The sequence below is a fragment of the Canis lupus genome, chromosome 22, assembly GCF_003254725.2.
Source record: "Canis lupus dingo isolate Sandy chromosome 22, ASM325472v2, whole genome shotgun sequence".
In the NCBI taxonomy this organism is placed as follows: Eukaryota; Metazoa; Chordata; class Mammalia; order Carnivora; family Canidae; genus Canis; species Canis lupus.
This window is the reverse complement of record NC_064264.1, coordinates 24,173,937-24,196,449: the sequence shown is the minus strand read 5'-3', so window position 1 is coordinate 24,196,449 and position 22,513 is coordinate 24,173,937. Positions and strand designations below refer to the sequence as shown.

The window sequence follows — 22,513 nt, the reverse complement described above, 5'->3', positions numbered from 1 at the left end:
TGTGTTAGTAGAGGATACAATGAATGTTTAAATATACTGTCTGTACAAATCAATGGATGGATTAATGTACGTGGTCTGATGGATTGTGGCTTCTGATTTTAAATTCTACCAAGGCTTGTGGCTTTTTTTTGGGGGGGGGGGCATAGGTTTGGACAAACACAACTCAAACAGTTATTATGTTGATTTTTATAAAATTTCAGATATAAATTTTACTAACCATATGTATGTCCTCCAGTTAATACAGATTTATAAATATTTTTCAATATTTTCTTTAAATGCAGATACTTTTACATTTCTTTTAAGGTAGATATATACCCCATGAAATTATTTGCTATTGTTTTGATTATTTCTAACAAACAATTCTACAATCTTAATGGTTTAAAATAATTTTGTAGTTATTTCTTTTATGATTGAAATCTTTCATGATTATGTGTTAGCTGGGTTCAGTTTGGGCTACTCTTATACTCCATGTGATATTGGCTGATGCTACCATCATCTGTGCCTCAACAAGGCTTTAATGTTCATAATCATTCTCTGCCAGAGCTAGCAATTAGGGCTGCCTCTCATTTGAGTGTTCCGCTGATGCTTAAACCAAAGAACCATTGTTCCCCTTTGGCTGGGATTCCAAGGCAGGGGAGGCCAAGAGAAGGGGGCTCAAAGAGGCAAATATCCAACACAATGAATCATCAGGCTTCTGCTTGTATCATACTTGTTAAAGTCACACTGGCCAGTGTTGGTCACAGCAAAACTTTCTGAAAAAAATATCTAATTTTACTGCTATAGTGATTACCTTTATAAGTAATAATTGTAGTTACACATAAAATATTTACCAAAATTTACTGTTGTGGGTCATAAAGTAAACCTCAACAATTTTCAAAAGCTTGAAATCTCATAGGGCATGTTTTCTGGCCAACATGTAATTAAACTGGAAATAAATCAGAAAAGATAAATTTTTACATTTTCAGCTGTTTGTTTTGTGTTTTTATTTTTAAGTAAGCTCTATGCCTGATGTGGGGCTCAAATTCACCACCACAAGATCAAGAGTTGCTTGCTTTACCAACTGAGACAACCAGGTGTCCCAAGTTCAGTTGCTTGAAATTTAGGTGATATACTTCAAAATGACATGTGACTCAAATTAGAAAATAATGTGAACTGAATAAAATGAAATGAAAATATTTATCAAACTTTGTGGGACATAGCTAAAGAAATTCCTTTTTAAAAATAAAATTCCTTTTACTAAAGTTTTTTCCAAATGCTCACACTAGACTTGGTATTTCCAGTCTCATTACAAGTCTATAGAAAAAAAAAAAAAAGCTACAGATTCACACTGTCATTAAAAGATGTCTCCCAATTTTCCTAGACTCTTGTCAAGAATTTACTAGGAATGTGCATCTTTAAACTTTGTTTATACTTCACAATGAAAACTGTTAAAGAACCATGCAATTTAAACCCCAAATCCCAATAAAACTTAGAAGAAGTACTAGATATTACATCTAATTATTAAATTACTTTAAGGCACTGTGGCATTGGCCTAGTCCAAACAAGTAGACAAAACAGATATGTGTTCAGAAATAGCATCATACTTAAAGGGGTCTTGATTTATAGCAAAGTCAAAAAAGCACATTTCCTATGGAAAAAAGTAGTTTTAGCTGCTCTCTCATATCACACCAAAAATCAAATCAAGATGGATTTCAGTTAATATGAAACAAAGCTTTTAGAATATAACAGAGGGGGCTATCTTCACATTATAGGGATGTGAAAGATTACTTAAACTGGATGTGGAAAGAGTCATCCATAAAGAGAAATATTACTGTTAAAATGCTCTTCCTCAGGGGTGCCTACTGGCTCAATTAGCAGAACATGCAACTCTTGATCTTGAGGTCATGAGTTCAAGCCCCACATTGTAGATAAGGATTACTTTAAAAAAATGAATAAAAAATCACTCTTCAAAAGACAGCACAAAGAGTAAAGATTTATGCCAGAGAGTGGGAAAAATATTTGCAAAGCATATAACCAATGAAGGCATTGTTTCCAATAACTGAATTCTAGAAATAATTTTTAAAAGAACTTAAAAACATTAGAAAAAATTGGCAGAATATTTGAACAATAACTCTTGAAAAGATGAGTATTGGGAAAGACGCTTGATGTCATTAGTCAAATGAAAATTAAAAACACAATGGCATACCAGGACCTATCGGAAAGGCTAATATGAAAACAGTTAATACCAAATTTTGGAGAAGATGTAGAGCAACTGTAACTCTCATTACTCTCATGATACAAATGTAAACTGGCCCAGACTCTGAAATACCAATAGGTAGTATCACCACATTTCAAAATACGTATTCTCAAAAAACAAACAAACAAACAAAAACACACACAAAAAAAACATATTCTCTTGGGCCCAGACATTCTATTCCTAAATACCCATTAGATATGCATATATATGAAAATCTTTGAACAAGGATGTTCATAGAAACATTTTATGGTTATTCTGGAGTTTTTTAAAATACATTTTATTGAATTAATTTGTTTTCCATCCCTGTCATGCAAACATTTCTGAAGTCAAGGTACATTTGTTTTGATAATCTCATGAGACCTGATAGACAGATGTTGGTTTTCTTTACAGGAAAAATAAAATTTATTTTGACCAGTGTTATTGTCATTCTTAATTGCTTAATTCAAATAATTATGAAAATTCAAACACAGATTGTATAATTTATTTACTAGAAACCTAAAAGTCACTTTTTCAGAGCTGTTGATCTATTTTAATAGCATGTATCTTATCTTTCCTTATTTCTCTCTTTTCTTGTTTGCTTTATTTTGTTTTACAGGCAAACAAACCTGGCTACAAATCACTTCTATGTTGCTTAATTTGCTTTCTAGCTGAATATTGCTTATACATTTGGGAAAATGATTCTATTTGTTCCCAATGTAATGCTTTAATACTTAAAAAGAGTTTCCCTTTAAATATTTTAAGGTTAATTTTTATCCTTAAATAATGGGGAAAAGTGAGGCTTAAAAAATTAATGGTACATCAAAAATTTCAATGGGAATTTTCAATGCGACACTACATTTTGTTCTGTGACTCTCACATGCCTTCAGCAAGTTTTCATTTTACAGCCAATTTTAGCCTCTCTATATTGGTGCTTCTCTTGACCAAGGGCTGTAAACTTTAATAGAGTCCCTGATACAGAACTCAACATTCTGACCACGAAGGCCAAGGTGAGATGTAGGAAAAGCAGACAGCCTAAATACAAAAAAAGACAGCCACTCCATTTCCCCCACCATCCCTGCCACTTTTTTCTTTAAAAAAATAATAAAAAATCAAGAACCAGAGAAAAAATAATGGTTAGGACTGAGTTTCATCAAAAATATTAACTGACAATGACAGAGTTCATTGTTAATAATCATTTGGAAAATGGATATACATCTGTAGAACTTCTCCTAAGGTTAGAAAAGCTATTTATTTCATTTATGGGCATAACAGTCTTCCATATCCCCATAAAGAGTTCTGAATATAGAAAAATCAATTTAGAGTCATTAATGTGAAAACAAGGATAACGACTAGTAGGTAATTTTGTATTTCTGTTAATTATTTCCTAAGTATCTAGCAGAAAGTGTGTGATAGGTGGGGAGGAGTTGGATTGTTTTGGCTTTGTTTTGCCTTCATTTTTTTGGATTGCAATATACAAATTTAAATTTTTACCATTTCCAGATATGAATTAAAAGTTTATTATAAGAAAAAAATGTATTACATAGATTTGAAAACAGACACATCTAATCCAAAGATCTGGATTTTCTAGAATGCATTAAATTTTTAAAGTTCCCTTCAGGAATTTTGTAAAATATATATATAAAACAGTGATATCTATTTCTAAATGTAGGATATTATTTCTAAATGTGTACCTAAATATAAGACATACTAGCGTTTTCTTATGTCCCCCTGGAATATAAGTATTTGAGAATTGTTCAGTATTTGGGTTTCACTTGAAATTTCATAGATCTTCAGAAATTCATGTATTATTGCTTCATGCACTAGTGTTGGCTGTTTTCTCAGTTCTACTTTTTTGCAAAGTGATGAAGTCTGCTTTGCTGACATTAGTTGAAAAAATTCTATAGAGCTGGATAGCAATTAAATGAGGGATAAAATATGACTTCAGAAAAAGCTATTTAAGTGAAGTGATTGGGACAAAAGCTAGCCTAGATTTTACTGAAGAATGAATAAAGTGTAAAGAATGTTTGCTTTTCATTGAAATTAAAGTGTATTATACATTCTTACTTTTAAAGTTATTTTTACTACAGATCGTTCCTGACAAAAAAGTAAACAATACAATATAATTCCCTGTACTCATTACCTGGCTTCAACCACTATCACCAGTGTGTCATTCTTGTTTTATCCATTTCCCTTCTCACTCTCTCCCTTTTTTTTTTTTTTGAAGTATTTCAAAGAATTTCTCAACCATGTCATTTTAGCTCAAAATATTCCTGAATTTATCCCAGAAACAGCCAACCAAAAATGATCAGAGCTTTTATTTTTTACATGTAACAACAATGCTATTCTCAGAACTAATAAGAACTTCAATAATTTCTTATTAAAATCTAATGCCCAGGTTATATTAAAATTTTTAAAATGTCTCAAACATCTTTTAATAATTGGTCTACTTGAATTGGGATCCAAATAAAATCCACTCACTTTTCTTCTGTTATGTTTAATCATAATTCATTTAGAATAGCTATTTCTTCCTAATCATTTGTTCATTATTATTGGGGGTTTTGTTTGTTCGTTTTGCTATTGACTTGGAGAATTCAGCCAGTTATTCTATAAAACATTTCACTCTCTGGATTCCACTATTTGATTTCTTGAGGTATCTTCTTTCCTCCTCCTCCTCTGGTTCCTCTTCCTCCCCCTCTTCTTCTTTATTTTGCCCTTATTTTAAAAAATCTTTTATATTTCAAATTGTTCATGGTAAGTTTATATTTTTCATGGTAAGTTTAAATAAAGGTTTTGATGGCATAGATTGTGTTTCTGTGTGTTTCTATATATCTGTTTTATTTGTGATGTTTTGCATTTATTAACTATAGCAAGTAAAATTACATTTTTATTCTATGGACAGCATACTTTCAAGGCAGTCCTGGTTTTGCAGGCATTCAACCAATCTCTCATTTCATGTAGATTATCTTGGCTGTCACAATCTCTCCAAACATGGCATGTAAATGCATGTAACACCTTGGATAACATAAATATAGAGAAATATAAATTTCAGATCCTTGGGGTCTTCCCAACCATTTCTTTTGTTAACAACCTTCTTTATTTTCAATAAACAGACAGGTGGCTTTTTGTTTTTATTTTAGGTTTGTTTATGTTTGTTTCTTTGTTTTAGGAGGCTGTGGGTTGAAAGTTTCAATTGGTGAAACACAAGATTGGAGTAGAAAAACAAACTAAAAATATATTTGCTATATCTGTTACACACACACACACACACACACATACACACACAAAACAAACCCAAACTTTCACCCAGACTTCTTTTATATTTATTCTGCTGGGTTCTTACTAGCTTTTTCATTTCTGTATCTGACCTTGCAGGTACAGATGAAAGGCAAAGTGGTTTAATCATTCATTCTTAGCTGAAATAAAGTACATTCACAAAAGTATTCTTCAGGCTTTTGCCACTCAAAATACAAAATATCCATATGTAATGTATGGTAGTCAGACTTTCTGGAAATTAAATTATTTTTGGCTTAAATTCAGTAATAATAACTTGGGCCCCCTGCTTCAACCTCTTGATTTACCAATTTCTTCCTTACAGTGAATCCCAAATAACACCGTAAAGCACAGTTCTTTTCATATTGTAATTATTTTTGCCAAGTTTTCTTGTTGAAACACAAAATCCCTTCACACCCATCACACAAACCTAAGCTGATCCAAAATCACCCTTTCAGACACTCTGGTCCTTCTGTATCACTGAACTTAGTCACCCTAAAACACCTGCTTTCCTCAAAGCTGGCCATGCATTTTTATTAACACTTCAGTTCTTTTACATAAATGTCCCTTCCTCTTTCTAATAAATTTAGGCTATACCTTTAGATATAAAGCAACTGATTTAAAAGCAACTTCAATGGTGGAGAATTCCATAATTATCCCAGATTTTTCACCTTTACTTCTATTTCACTACCATAGCATTTTGCTTATATTTACTTTTCAGAACCTTATTTTGCAGTGGAAAACAGTTATTTACATATCTGCCTTCCTTGTGGAAAGAAATCATGAGGTTCATTTTTTAAAGTGACTGTGCATCCATCTAAGAGTCTAGGTGTATTTTTAAAATACATTAAAATTCAGAAAGCCAGACACTGTGGATATTAACTCTTAAACATCTGCTCCAATAATTGAGCTTTTAGAAAAAAAAAGGAGTTTTGTTTTTCATGGTGTGCTTCTGAAAAAGTATCATTCATATAGTAAAAAGCAGAATGTGATTAGAATATGTTATGTCCTATTATCCTTACCTTTTAGATATGATCCCAAAACAGACACATGGACCATGGTGGCTCCTTTGAGTATGCCCAGAGATGCTGTTGGAGTCTGTCTCCTTGGTGACAGACTATATGCCGTTGGTGGCTATGATGGGCAGACTTACCTCAACACTATGGAATCCTATGATCCACAAACAAATGAGTGGACACAGGTAAGTCTGTTCCCAGCATAATTTACTTCAAAAACAAGAATTTATTTCATTTACTTCCTTCTAAACTTCCTTGAACCCAAAATGATTGATTTATCCCATTGTCATGTTCATTTTGTAAAATGTTAACTATATCACGTTTTTGTGTACTTTTATGTATTCTATACTTTAATAAAATTCATATTAAAAGGTGATATACATCCTTCTTTGGGATTTCAGCTTTATTATAAGTAATAATAAGGGGCAGGAACTGAATTTTAATTAGCTGAAACAAAAACCCAAAGTATAATATATTGATTCACAAAAACCTAACTTTAGAATATTTGGTTTTAGAGTTAACTAGAATAAGAAGATGGAAATCTACATAAAACAACTTTGTGGCTCCTATTTTTGCTTGACTATCTTTATTAGGTCCACTGCTACCTACTGCACATATTATTTTCCATGGAGTGGAGCTGCTGGAAGCTCTAAGTAGTAGTCCCAACAACCATAAACAGAAAAACAAAAACAAAAAACAGAAACAAAACACCTCTTTGTCAATTAAGAAACAAAAACAAAACAGCAAGGCTCTAAATGATCTGTCATGTAGAAAGTACTCACTCCCAGACAATCACTTTGGCCAGGAAGATGGAGTAAAATAATTGGCTTCCCTTATGTGAGGTGTTATCTCTTGATACATAGTACACTTAGAGACTCAGGATCATGCTAGGATAAGGCAGCTCCCATTCTGGTCACACAGCTAGAGGACCTGTGTTGTATGTGGGTGCCCGTGGAAAATGAGTGCAGTGCAACTTAATGACAAAGGAAAATACCTCATTCTGTATATCTACATTGACCTCATTTATAATGGAGGAAACAGATATATTCTCAGACTTGTGTCCTTATATTCAACTTTTTCCTATTTTACTTCTTTCATTTCCAAACGTCTCAATATTTCTATTATTCCTCCACTTTATCAGAAACCTAAAAGCAAGATACCATTCCAACAAACAAATAAACCATTTCCACCAAGGGATGCAGTGAGATCCCAAAGCCTTATTTAATTGAAGCATAATAGGAATCTTAATCTCGTAATATTCCTCAGTCAATAGAGGGTTCTATATGCCAGTGGGGCAGGGGAAGTCATAGAACTTGACTAAAGTTTATCTGAAGAACTTGAACAGTGATTGAAGTAAATTTCTTTTAGAGATAATTACTTTTAAAGACACATAACTTCCTTGATTGTGCCAGTTTTTATCCTATCTAATCAACCACAATATTGAGATAGGCTGACTCTGAAGTATAAAACTAAATTCCTAATATCCCTACTAATGTGCCTGCCTTATGAATCTTACACTTTCTAAGAGAAAACTCTTTGATTTCAGTGAAGATAGATGAATTTGACCAAAAGTAAAAAAGAAGGCAGAATGAATGAAAGAAGGGGAAGTATTTGGAGAGCTAGGTCATGTGATTTTCTAAATTTTATTTTAATTGTAAGAAGCATTCTTCATCCATAGAGCAACAAATATAAAAGAAACCTGCACAAATTAACATGTAATTATTGCACAAATTTGAGAGAATATATTTTAACCTCTTCTGTTTCTGAGTTCTTAGTGTTTACAAAGAAATACTGCATGGATTAATGACTGTGGATTTGCTGAGGAAATGTACTAGTGTAATGACATATATTTTAAATGTGCCACTTTTTTTTTTAGATTTTATTTACTTATTTATGAGAGACACAGGGAGAGAGGCAGAGACATAGGCAGAGGGAGAAGCAGGTTACCTGTGGGGTGTCTGATGCAGAACTTGATCCCTGGACCCAGGATGACACTAAGAGCCTAAGGCAGGTGCTCAACCACTGAGGCATCCAGGAGTCCCTATGTCCATATATTTTCATTATTTGTATTTTTAACACTTTCCAGAAACTATCTGCAGACCCACACAAAATCCCTTTGAAAATTTTCAGAATTCTAGCTCCTTAATGAAGAAATCCCATATGGCTGGATAATGCCTGTCACTTTCTCTCCATTTATACCATAAATGGACAAAACCAACAGGCTATCCTATTTATCATTGGCATTCCCAAATAGGTGAACATATATATTTGTTCATATATACGTGTATTTTTGTAACACTTCTGAAGTTAGCTAATAGGAAATAATAATGACAGATTTAGAAGAAATTGCCAGATTCATGTCTTAGATCATTTTATTGAGAACACATACATACATACATATATGGTGTGTGTATGTATTTTAATAAATTTGACTTTGTCACTTAACACTGCGTGTAGTTTCTTCTATTTTATTTGAAAAAAAAACAATATGTGTACTTTATGTGTACTTCAAGACATAAAAAAAGAACTTTATTCCATTCCTCTGGTCTGGGTAAAACCACCCTCTCATGTGTTGTCTTGGTACATTGTTATAGTACTGCATCCACCTGCAGCTCTAAAGAAGAATAGTGTGTGATTTACTATCATCTCCCCAAAAGACTAACATAGTTATTGGCATGGGTTAAAAGATAATGTAAATATTTCTTAAATTAAGTAGTTGAGAATTACTGTTGCAACTCATTTTGCTCTGCTGTGCATAGGTTTAGTTTTTTTGTAACAAAATAGATATATGGTAGTATCCTCTTATCTGCAGTTTTGCTTTCCATGGTTTCAGTTAACAATGGTCTACTACAGTTTAGAAGCAGGTGACTCTCCTTCTGATGTTTTATCAGAAGTTTAGTAGTAGCCATTAGCTATGTCGCAATGCTGACATCTCATTTCATCTCATTACGTATTTTATCATGTTGCATCATCACAAGAAGAGAGGCCACATTCACATAACTTATTACAGTATATTGTTATAATTATTCTATTTTATTATTTGCTATTGTTGTTAATCTCTTATGGTACTTGATTTGTAAATTGAACTTTATGCTAGGTATGGATGTATAGGGAAAGAGTATATTAATGGGTTTGGTACCATCCATGGTTTCAGTCATCCACTAGGGGTCTTGAAACATATCCCCCCTTCAAGAAGGCGCTACTATAGAAGATATTGAGAATAAGTTCTAGGGGAGCCTGATGAGACATCTACATTCTCCATTTCTTTTTTTCTAATTGGTTCTGTGGCCAACTTTTTAGCTTGTCACTCTAGGGCTGAAGGTATAACTTGAAGGAATAGCATAGCAGATTTCCTTTAAAATATGTATTAAATAAGATGAAGTTAGAGCGAAGGGGAAAGCAGAAAAGCTCTCTTAAATATTTAAAATGTATTTATGTAGAATATATCAAATGCTCAAAATAACATGATAAATTCCTATGGTAAGAGAAAAACTTAGCATTGTGATAGAAACTAAGTGTGTTGGGTAGAGAAATCTCCCCTCAGGAAATGACATGTAGAATGAGACCTGACAGTGGGTAATAGTTAACCAAATGGGGGGAGTGGTTTGGTTTGAGGAACAGAATTTATAAAGAACTGCAGGAAGAACATGTAACAGGCAAAAAATAAAGTGGTGAGCAAGGAATTTGGAGACAAACTGGGTCCATATTATGCAGGGCCAGAAGCCATGTTATAGAGTCTTGACTTAACTAGATGGCTGAGGGGAGTTAGTGAAGGGTTTTAAGCAGGGAAAGTAAATAATCAGAATTATGTTTTAAAATGATTGCACTTGATATGATGTGAAAAATCACTAGGAGCAAGCAAGATTAGCGTCAGAGAAATCTGCTAGGAGGATATTTTACCAATCCACTGAAGGGATGGAAAACTCTTCCCTTCTTCCTTCTAGATAATTTGCTTGGTCTAATAATTAAATTGATCTAAGACAGATTAATGGGAGAAAAATGTAATTTTGTACATATGAGAACCTCATAAAAATAGGACTCTCAAATAGGTGGCCAAAGCAGGAAGCTTCATACCTTTTAGACAAAATGATACATTTGTGATAAACTGACAAGGATTTGAGCTTGTGGCAGAAAATCGCTGAAGAAGTAACAAGGTTTATTGATACAGCTCTTTGGCTCTAAATTCTCTATCTCTGGTGATAAGGATGCCTTCTACCCTCCTGCTACAGGGAGATTACCTTTCATATTGGAGACTTATCTCCTGCTTTCAGTGGGACTGGGTCAGAGAGTCTCTCCTATCTCACTCACCTATCAAGTACCTTTAATTCAAAATTATCAATATGCCAAAGTGGCATATCTTGCAGTGGCATACTCGGCTACCCCGAGTGTGAGGGTATAATCATGTTCAATAGAGAGACATTTGTAAGACTTGATGATTATTCAGATGTAAGGTCGATGAGGTAGAACTAAGTTAGGTCATGGATGTACTTTTGGTTTCTATCTTGAGCAACTGAGAGTGGTATCATTACCTGACACTGGAAACACGGGAGGAATAGCACATTTCTGGAAAACAGGACAGAGATTCATTTTTACAAACACACTCATACATGTTTAGAGAGATATGTATGGATGTAGATATAGGCATAAAGTAAAGCAATTCACTCTATACTCTGTCTAGAAACTATGTGCAGGATTTCTCAGTATTGAATGGATATCAGAGGGTATTTGGGAAAATTTTCAAAAATACAACTACCCAATATTCAACGCATACCTATTGAGTGGTGAGGCATGAGCACATATACTTTGTAAAAGTTCCTTAGGTGACTTTGATGTGAAACAACACTCAAAAATCATTGAAAACTAAAAGAGAGACAATGGAAAGTGTGTACATTTTGGAGTCACATACATTGGATATATTGATTTATATATTGTTTCCTGACATTTATTTCATTCTATGTGCATGATATCCTACAACGATAACAATACATGATGGGATTATAAAGGTGATGTGGTGATCCATAAAAATTCTTCTTACAGCAAATGAATACAAAAATATATGGGAAGTTACTGTTTTTTTTTTTTTTCTCTCTCTTTTTACCCTGCAAATGGATGGCAGATAACAATAAGCACATTTAAAATAATTGTAGATACAAGTGGTAATTTTCATATTTAGAGAGTGAGACCATGTCCTTTCTCAATTAATAAGATAATATATGTAATATGAGGTTATTTTGGTCTTGCCTGTCTTATTTCTTACATTTTATTCACTTTCTTTTCAGTTTGGAATAATACATTGTGATTTCTACCCTACTCTGATATCATATGTGCATAAATTATTCTTAGAGAACTGTAATAAAAATCATTCATATCAAAATGCTCAAATTATTAAAATCTTGGCTTACCTCCATGGAATAAATTTTCATTACAAACTATAAAAATTATTGTTTTTAATATATTTCTAGCCAATTTCATATTCAGGAACTATTTTAAAAATCTCAATTCTCATCTCAATGATTATCATAAGGTGAAATTTTTTAATAAGCACTGTAGCAATTGTAATTATGGCCTATTAAGACAAAATATTGAAGTTACTTCATTGTATATCTCTGTTTAGAATGAATGAATAACACATTTAATTCAGTATAATATCTGGGGAAATAAGTTCAAGATGATTTCAGTAAGTGTAATAGCTATTTCACCTAAAATAGACTCCAAGATACTACTATGAAATATCATCACAAATGTGTCCATGCAAACCCAGAAATAAATATTTGCTGGAAACTTTTCTATCTCATCTTTATGTCATTAAATATTTAATACTTGTATTAAAAATTCCAAAAATGATTGCAAGTTTTAACAATTTCAATATGCAAATTATTGCTCTTTTGTAAAAGGCATTTTCAATGTTTCCATTTTTATTGAACTACTTGTGACTAAACTGGGAAAATGTAAGCACATGTATTTATGATTTTCACACATGAGTGTTTTAAATATATTACAATTTGTATACTTCTCTATGACAAAAGATTTGTCTTAAATTGTGTTCCATTTTTTTTAACAGATGGCTTCTTTGAATATTGGGAGAGCAGGTGCCTGTGTGGTAGTCATCAAGCAACCTTGACTTATTTTTATTTGGAGAGATTTTATTTGCTGGAGTGGTTATTTTTATATCAGAGGGCAAGAATGAGAATTTCCTGAGATGAAAATTCTTCAAGAACAAGGATTTCTGTAGATTTACCTACTGGTGTCAAAAGAGGTAGAAGATCAAAGAATTATAGGAATCGAAATAAACATCAAACTGCTATGGGAACAATGTCTGGCCGTATATTAGTTAGTTCAGGAACGGTTATTGGTAATTTGTTTTGTATTGTAGCATACAATAACTAAAGTTACCAAAGGCTTGTTTTTCTTGAGCAATTAAAAGGAAAGACCAGTATTTGTGACATGGATAATTTCGTGACTACAACTCCATTGTTTTATAATTTGTGGCAATATCAAAGAGGTCGAAGATACGATATTTAATCTGATAGAATCTGATTGGCTTACTATTTTCCTAATCAGATGTGGTCATTCTAGGAGGCAGAAAGACGTTTTATTAAAACAAACACGTTTCTTCCTCATTTTCTAAACTATGAGGACAATTAGAGAAACAGATTCATGCCTGCTTCTTGCATTCAGAAAACAAACCGTTCTGTTAATCAAAGCTGCATATATCATCAGTGAGGATGGTTGAATTTTATTGCAACCATATTAGCAATCTGAAGCTGGCAAACACAAAGGATTGTTTTCATTAGGCTTACCACATTGCTTTGCTTTTTAAACACACTGAGCCAAAGAATCAGTACAATTATGGGCTTTTGCCTCATGTTGAGTTCAGTGTAAGCATGGAAGCTAGTTATTCTGAATGTTATATATATCCATTGCATGTTAAAGTCCTTTAGAATTTTGTTCATGAAAAACAGACAAACAAAAAAATCTTAGGATTTTGGGAGAAAATATGATCCATTCATTTGGAGTGTTAATGATCATTGTTAGAAGGAAGTCAGACTTCTGATCCTCATTTCCCTCTTTTCAAACTTGTTACATTGATATGCACATTATTTTATGCCAAATGTTTGTAATTGTTTAAAGCATAAAGTGGAAGCATTACGCAATGTCCTTAATAGGTTCATGTAAATTTTAAATATAATTAATAAATGATAGAACATTTGCTTTTATCACTGTATCTTTCTTCAATAAATTTTAATTCAAATCTGAGTAAAACACTGACAAGGTAGGCCATTTTTATTGCTTGACTTTTCAAAAAATCAAAAAGTGTAGATCTCTCTTAAAAATGTGTATTTCCGGGACCCCTGGGTGGCGCAGCGGTTTGGCGCCTGCCTTTGGCCCAGGGCGTGATCCTGGAGTCCCGGGATCGAATCCCACGTCGGGCTCCCGGTGCATGGAGCCTGCTTCTCCCTCTGCCTGTGTCTCTGCCTCTCTCTCTCTCTCTCTCTCTCTCTGTGTGACTATCATAAATAAATAAAAAATTTTTAAAAAATGTGTATTTCCTCCTAAATATTAGGCTGATACCAAATGCAGTCTTTAGATAATTGCTTTCTTCTGTAGTCACTCATTTGAGGCAGTTAACAATAATTCTTACAAGACACACATCCCATAATGAGTGCTGATAATTGTACAGTAATTAGAAAAGGTAAGAAAATTCCTCTTTTGATTCAGTGTAAACTATGGAACTGATTTTTATTGTTGGATGGAGAAAAATGTTTGAAATCTAATAACCAAGGAAAATATCAATAGTTTGTATCAAAGAAATACTAGGAAATCTAAATTTTCCCAATATATACATGTGATCACATTTATTAGTCACATTTTATGTCAGAAAAATTATGTCACAAGAAGTAAAAGATAGGAGGAAGTATCAACGAATTTTTAAAATTAGGAATTTACCTGAAACAAATTTGCTGCATTCAGCCAAATCTATATGTAGATCATATTAGCCTACCACTACTGCTTATATTGGTACATCAACTGACCAAATGATGACACTGAAGAGCACTTTGGACAATGAATTGTAAGCCTATATGAGATAGGGTGAATGGATATCATTGTGCCAATTTGCTGAGAAGGAAATTGTCCTTCAAGGTCACATCTAAATAAGTCCCTGCACTTACTATATACCCTGCCATGATTCTAATCCAGGATTTTTGAAATTTGGTTCTCTCAGTGATAATTCAGCTATGCTAAAGATCTCCATTTGAAGTAAAACTTCTGCTAAAAACAGGATTCACTATTTGGCTCTTTAATGAATAAGGCCTATTTAAATAAATTAGAGAAAATAGCATCAAGGCGGCCAGTTTCCAAGATATTGTTCAGTATTTTTATTACACTGATATCCCTGGAGTATAACTTATTTTTACAAATAGCACTATGAAATCTTAGAATATCTTCCAAGTATTTTCCACTTTAATAATGACTATTAATGAGAACAGGAATATATAATATGGTCAAAATTATTTATAAAGTGTGCATTCACATCCAATCTCCAAACATTGTAATACTGATTTTTTTATGTTGTACATTAAAAACAAATAAAACACAATCAATCTTATAGTTAAAATAAAATTAAAAAGGTGAGGTTTGTTAGTTTCCCCTGCATACTGGAACAAGAGACTGAATAAGAACAGAAGCATTAGTGCAATCTCCTGAAAAATATTGGCTACCCAAAGAGTATAAGAAGTTTAAATTATTAATTACATTATGTATGGTTTGAACAAACCAGCAAGTCTATGCACTAAATAAAAATTTGCAACAGCTAAAACCTGTGATAACAACTCTAAAAAATTAACATTTAAATATAGGCAAAAATTTAATATTTAAATATCTATGGTCTTATATTTCTATATTAAAATGTTTATAAAATATTTAAGATTTTGCAGCTTTGGGCAATTCTTTTAAACATGTCCATGTCACTTGTTAAACCTGTATATAGTGTTTTTAGAATTTCAAAAGAGATGAAAATTAATAATATAATATTTATATAATAAATATATATTAAATAAATATTAATAAAATTAATAAATATTAAATAAATATTATAAAAAATAAATATTAAATAAATATTATATAAATAATTAGAGAAATGATAATTTAAATTAATCTTTTAGGCATGAAGGTGAACAGAATTTGTCACCCCAAAATATGCCTCTTTGGCATAAGGATTATCTTGAGCTGCTTGTTTTTTAAGAAACAGCAGATAGAGGAATAGCTCTGAAAACTGTGTATTAGATACCTTTTCCTAAGGAACACTTACATTTATATGGAAAATCTCTGTTTGTAAGAATGTTTCCATCTCTGTAACTGGAAGAGGAGGAGGACTAAAGCTCTAGAAATTTAATGAAGAAGGCAACAACTTAAATCTGCCTAACAAGCTTACCCTTATTTACTGTGCTTTTCTTGACAGCCTCCCAAAACCGGCCCCCACTCCCAACATCTCCTTTTATCTTTTGTTGGTGAAGGTATTTAAGGTGGTGCCTTGGGCCATATTGGAGAGTTAGTTTTCCTGGGTATCGCCCATATGTACAGGAGGTGTACATGTTATTAAACTTTGGTTTGTTTTTCTCCCATTAATCTCTTTTACTACGGGGGAGTCTCAGCCAAGATCCTAGAAGGGTAGAGGAAAAATTATTTTTCCTCCCCTATAGGCAACTTTATTAATTTGTTTCCTATAAAGGTTTAACAGGACTTCTTCCTATAAATATATCCCACTATTACCCTACTAGATAATTTGAAAAGACACTGAACTGTATCATTTTATGGACCATGATTTCTTTTTTTTTTTTTTTAAGACTTTATTTATTCATGAAAGACACACACACACAGAGAGAGACAGAGACAGAGATCTAGGTGGAAGGGGAAGCAGGCTCCATGCAGGGAGTCTGAGGTGGGACTCGATCCTGGGACTCCAGGATCATGCCTTGAGTGTGAAGGCAGATGCTTAACCGCTGAGCCACCCAGGCATCCCATTTTTTTTTTCCCATGGTTGTCTTATATGGAAAATTGTTATTTTGTGACTATATAAATTTTGTATATTGTTTTTGCATTAAGTTTCTATAATTTGATAGTCACAATAATTAGATACTTTATATATACAGATTTGAATTCAGAAACATATGCATTTATATATTATATACATGGATATAACTGGAATATTTTCAATTTATCATGCTTAGATTTGTGACTTTTAGTAATTGAAATTTTATTGATATTTAACTTTCTTATGCTTGAAAATAAATGAAAAGTAACACAAGTTACTACACACAAAAATATTTATGTATTCAGAATATATGAAAAACGCATTGTGAAAATGAAATCATTTATTTTATTTGCTTATTATTTCCATGACCAAGTATCAAACTCTACAGGTGCAGGCACTGGACTCAGTACACATTACTTTCCCCTATGTAGCTCACAGACATGAAAGACAAATAAATACATGATTTCATCATATTTCAATAATGTTGAGAAAAATCTCTTCAGGATACTTTCAGGATCTATGCTATATATCTGAGGGATATCTAACTTTATTTTGTGGATGTGATGCCTGAATCTTTAAGGATGATGTTAAAAGAATAATTCTTCCCTACTTCACTGGTACATGAAGAAATTTTTTTTTTTTTTTCCCAAGACATTTCTGGTCTTTGGTACTATCCATATCTCCTCTAAACGATAGTGAACCTAGTGATAATGTGGCAGATGAGTGATAATGTTGGGAAAATAAACTAAAACAAACAAATAAAAACAAGCAAAAATGTTCTAAACCCAGAAAATCTCCCCACAAAGGTAGTAAGAAAAAAAAAATTTCTTATAGAATAATCATGAAATCAGGATGTGATATACATCATAGGCAACATAAGACTGTACAGACTGAAAGATACCCCACTCTTATATATAGCCAAACAATTCATTATCACATATTTTCTTTTCTTTTTTCTTATGATCATTTATTTTCATATCTAAGTGTTTGTTTTTTTTTTTTTTTTTAACTTTTATTTATTTATGATAGTCACACACAAAGAGAGAGAGAGGCAGAGACACAGACAGAGACAGAAGCAGGCTCCATGCACCGGGAGCCCGACGTGGGATTCGATCCCGGGTCTCCAGGATCTCGCCCTGGGCCAAAGGCAGGCGCCCAACCGCTGTGCCACCAAGGGATCCCGTGTTTGGGTTTTTTTAAGTCCATCTGAAGTAAATATTTTTTTAAAAAAGCAGTTAGTTCATATAGAGTGTTATATTAGTTCTAGGTTTACAATATACATCAATATACAATACACATTAGTTCTAGGTGGATTTCCATACATCACCTGGTGCTCATCATGACATGTGCATTCCTGAATCCCTATTAACTTTTTTTTTAAAGATTTATTTATTTATTCATGATAGACATAGAGAGAGAGAGAGGCAGAGACACAGGAGGAGGGAGAAGCAGGCTCCATGCCGGGAGCCCGACGTGGGACTCGATCCTGGGACTCCAGGATCGGGCCCGGGCCAAAGGCAGGCGCCAAACCACTGAGCCACCCAGGGATCCCCCCCTATTAACTTTTTAACACATCCCCCATTCTCTTCCATATTGCTCTACCCCCTCCTTTCTGGTAACCATCAGTTTGTTCTCTATAATTAAGAGTCTGTTTCTTGATCTTTCTCTCTCTTTTTTTCCCTTTGCTTGGTTGTTTTGTTTCTTAAATTCTGTATATGAGTGAAGATGAGAAAGGGTGTTATTTATTAAATTACTCCTAAAACCCAGCAGACAAATAGTAGTTAGCTAGGTGAAATGAGGTATATGATAAGCAGAGAGTTCCAATTATGAGAGGCTGGAATTTTTACAAAGGAAGAAACAAGAGAAAGTAGATCACATGATTATATTATGCCTATTATTTTATAATCTGTCTCAGTCTTACTAAAGACTGGAAAGGAGAGTGGTCCCTAGTTTCATGTAGACAAATTTCTGGCTTAGTATCAGAGTGATTCTTACTGACACCAATTATCTTGAAATGGTAATTTTAGTTTGCTTGGGAACTAATCCCCAGTTTGCTTAGAAGGGCAAACCTATTCCTCTGCCTACTGAGGAACTTGTGATTTCAAAATAAGATGTAGAATTCTTCTATTGATGATAGAGATAATCAAACCCACAGCAGCAATGCCTTTTACATTAAAGAGATAAAATTAAAATGTTTGTATTGTTAAAGGATAAACTGAGGCATATTAAACATTTTAGTGTTAACTAAACAAAAATAGATGCCATTGTGGCAGGGCCAAAGTGGAAATGGTTAAAAGTGATATAGGAACTAGTTAGGGGTAGACAGGGTTAGGCAGGGAATGATAAGGGAAAAGGCCCAGATCAGGTTCCCAGGAATCTGTGGGGTCCCATAAATCCTAAGGACACCGAAAGCCCCCAAAGTCAGGCTCCTATCCATCCCAAGAAAACAGAGATAAGTTAGTAAAAACAACCTGGCTCCCTAGCTCCAAAATGGTAGGGAGTATCCCCCTTTAATGGCTACTAAAGAATCACAGAAACTCATCAGATCACAAAGAAATACATCATTAGGTGTTATCAATAGTCCTTGCTCAAACCAAGATGGCACAAGAATCTCAAGGCCATGGGCTACCTGAGTAGACTCACAGAAATCCCAGATACAGAGAAATATTATGGAGGAGATTCAAAAACATCTTGTTAGTATGATAGATTTACATAGTCCAGCATGTTTGTTCTAAATATCCACTCTGATATTAACAAGAAATTTACCAAGTTCCCTGGTCAGTTTCCTATAAAAGACAGACCATGAAAGCCCTTAGTGGCAACCCTTTTGGGACCCCTCTCACTTCTGAGAGCTTTCTCTGTATCTCTGCTTAAAAAACCTCTATCATTTTTTGACTCCATGAGACAAAACCAAGCTCTTCCGTATCGAAAGCACTCCACCTAAGGGAGCTAGGGGAAAGACTTACATAAAGGTGCAGAAATGGAGGAAATTACTTGATTGGCTATAACTTAAAGTTTGTTGGCTGTTTGGGATTTCACAACCTACAGCCATTACAGGCTATATTTTGATTTGCTTATGTAGGCCACCACCGTATTAAAACCTCAGTCTAATGGACTCCTTGTTTAACTAATTTAACAGTATTTATAAATTTTAATGTGTTAGAAATTCATCACAATTGACTTAAGATCCTATTAAGTAAGAAGTAATACTGATTTTAGATTTTAAATTTTATATGGAAGGGTAAAAGAAAATGTGACAAAGTTTATAAACATTTTAATATTAAAAATTAAACCACTGAATTTATTATTTTAATAAATGTATTAGAGTTGACTAATGTTCTAAAGTTTTCTAAGGATAAGTATTTCACAAACTTAAAACACAAGCATTGTTATTTTTATGAATGTAGATTAAAATGGGTGAGTGAATTTAAATAAGCTGAAAATGGGACTGATCATTTAAGGGAATTTAATATGCTTAAATTTATATAAGCACACATTAATCAAGGGCCCCCTGTTACTATTTCATAGATTTATAAATAAATCACTAAGACTTTGAAAGTTCAATTTAGAAATGCATGGAAAATATTGTTTGTTGACAATAATTATTTTTAAAAGTTGGTATTTATTCTATGAACAACCACTAATAGTATTTTTCAAATACAAAGCACACTCACTCAAAAACAAAAGTACTGTTTATGTTTATAAAATACTTTCATATGTATTACTAATTCATCATTACTTCAATATTCAAAATAACAGTTTTCAGAATTATACTCTATCCATTATAGAATTAGGAATAGAATTACATAGCACAGCTATGACAATTCATTTTATTAAATACTATTTATGAGAAAATAAGTATTTGCTCACATTGACTCAAATTACCTAACTTGTGGGTACTAGATTACCTACAATAAAAAATGTAAAGTGTTCTTATTCTATATAGAAAATATTATAGTGACTATAACTTGATATCTTTGTGTAATGTAAGTGTATTTCTATTCTACTGCATTTTTCCCTATCTTAGGACCAATCACCTTTGTTGGTTAAAATATTTGAACATAAATTTGAATAAATATATTTCTCAGTAATAATTCAGACAGTTGACTATGTAGAAATTCACAACTGTCATATCCTTTATGCCTCACGCCCATAAACAAAATTGCTTAAGTCCTTTTAAAAATAATACATACTTAAATGCCTATATTTCTCCAAATGTTCAAAACCTGTTCCTTTCCCTCATTTTTATTACCAGATATAAATGAAGTATGATAATTGGCTGATACAAATGGCATATTTAGATTTTAACTGGTATAGAAGATGCTCACAGGGAATTTATTTTTAATCTAAATGTTTGAAAAGGGGATTATATTAAAGCTAGTTTGATGTCAATTAAAAAATTAAGAAAATTCCTAAAGGAGTATAAGAAATAGGCTATGAAGTGTACACATTAGGAAAGGTTGTTAAATTGCATGTCCAAGCACTACCTTGATTGATTTTTACTCTGATCTTCTCACCAAATTATATTTGCAAAAGTAACCATGGAGACTAAAAGCTTCACTACTGAATTGAACTAGCAAAGTAATACCAAAGAATGTAGTAAAAGGAAAGCAAAGGTGCTTTCAGAGTCAAAAAGGTGTCTTATTTTAACATAAAATACTCTACATTAATTTTTCTAAATCCTAGGAATTCAAAAGCATCTACCCACTCACTGGAAGAGTAGTAACAGAGAAGCAGATTAACCAGTCAACAAAATGTTTATGCTTTGATGCCAGTCTAATATTCTATGTGTTTGTTGATTGTCAAATAGTTTAGAATATAGAAGTATATTTCTTTAATAAATATATCACATTTCTAGATCTACATTCACAATCAGAATTAATCAGATCTATGATTATAAAATACATTATTTTAGTGTTTGAAAAATTTTTTGGACTAAAGCTACTATTCATACATTATGCTATTAATTTAAACAGAACACCAATCAAAACAATCAAGAATTTTTAGAAAATTTTCAGTTCTTCAATTGACTTGAATTATGTAAGCATATAGAAATTATAGATCTAGGTTAAAATGAATAAATGGTTCTCTAATTTATAGGGAGAAAATAAGTTAAATGTAGTATGTTCATAATGCAATATATTCATTTGTCGAATATTCACTAAAAACCTTGTATAATGTCAGGAATCCAAATTGGTGTTGGAGGCATAATTTTAAACAACAAATGGCAAATACCCACCATTTGCTTCAACGTGGATGGAACTGGAGGGTATTATGCTGAGTGAAGTAAGTCAGTCGGAGAAGGACAAACATTATATGTTCTCATTCCTTTGGGGAATATAAATAATAGTGAAAGGGAAAATAAGGGAAGGGAGAAGAAATGTGTGGGAAATATCAGAAAGGGAGACAGAACGTAAAGACTGCTAACTCTGGGAAACGAACTAGGGGTGGTAGAAGGGGAGGAGGGCGGGGGGTGGGAGTGAATGGGTGACGGGCACTGGGTGTTATTCTGTATGTTAGTAAATTGAACACCAATAAAAAAAAATAAAAAAATAAACAACAAATGGTTCTTTATATCAGAACAGTGAGAATAAAGACACTCAGAAGCAAATAATACCTAGAATAAGTGATATGATAGATTTAAGTACCAGATGTAAAGGAAGTTGATCAGGGAATATCAAATTGCTTGGGGAGATGAACAAGGATTTACCTAAGAAACTCTTATTTGTAAGGACAGAAAAGTCAGGAGGAGGAATCTGAAGTAGTCTTGAAGTGAGGTGTAGAAAGCAATTATGTTCTTTCTCTAACCACTTCCCACTTGTCCCCTGCATACCTACAACTGCTAAATCTAGGTAGGAGGAGGGTATTTCTGCTGGTACTTTCTTCAGGAGCTCAGAAATAAATCCCAAACTGTCTTCTGCTGAATCCTTAGGAAATGCAAACCAACTAATCTTGAATTCCTATGTTAACAATGCTAAG

General features: G+C 32.8%; 1 protein-coding gene across 2 annotated transcripts in view; it reads left to right on the top strand.

The window, feature by feature from the left end:
• KLHL1 (kelch like family member 1) overlaps positions 1 to 13,718 on the top strand; it is a 435,375-nt gene extending 421,657 nt beyond the window's left edge. For both annotated transcript variants that reach the window (XM_049099352.1, XM_035704542.2), the window contains exons 10-11: positions 6,515 to 6,686; positions 12,563 to 13,718. In XM_049099352.1, coding sequence (XP_048955309.1) covers positions 6,515 to 6,686; positions 12,563 to 12,622 — 232 coding nt within the window. In that variant the 3' untranslated portion in view covers positions 12,623 to 13,718. The remainder of the gene's footprint in view (positions 1 to 6,514; positions 6,687 to 12,562) is intronic.
• Positions 13,719 to 22,513: the final 8,795 nt, after the last annotated feature.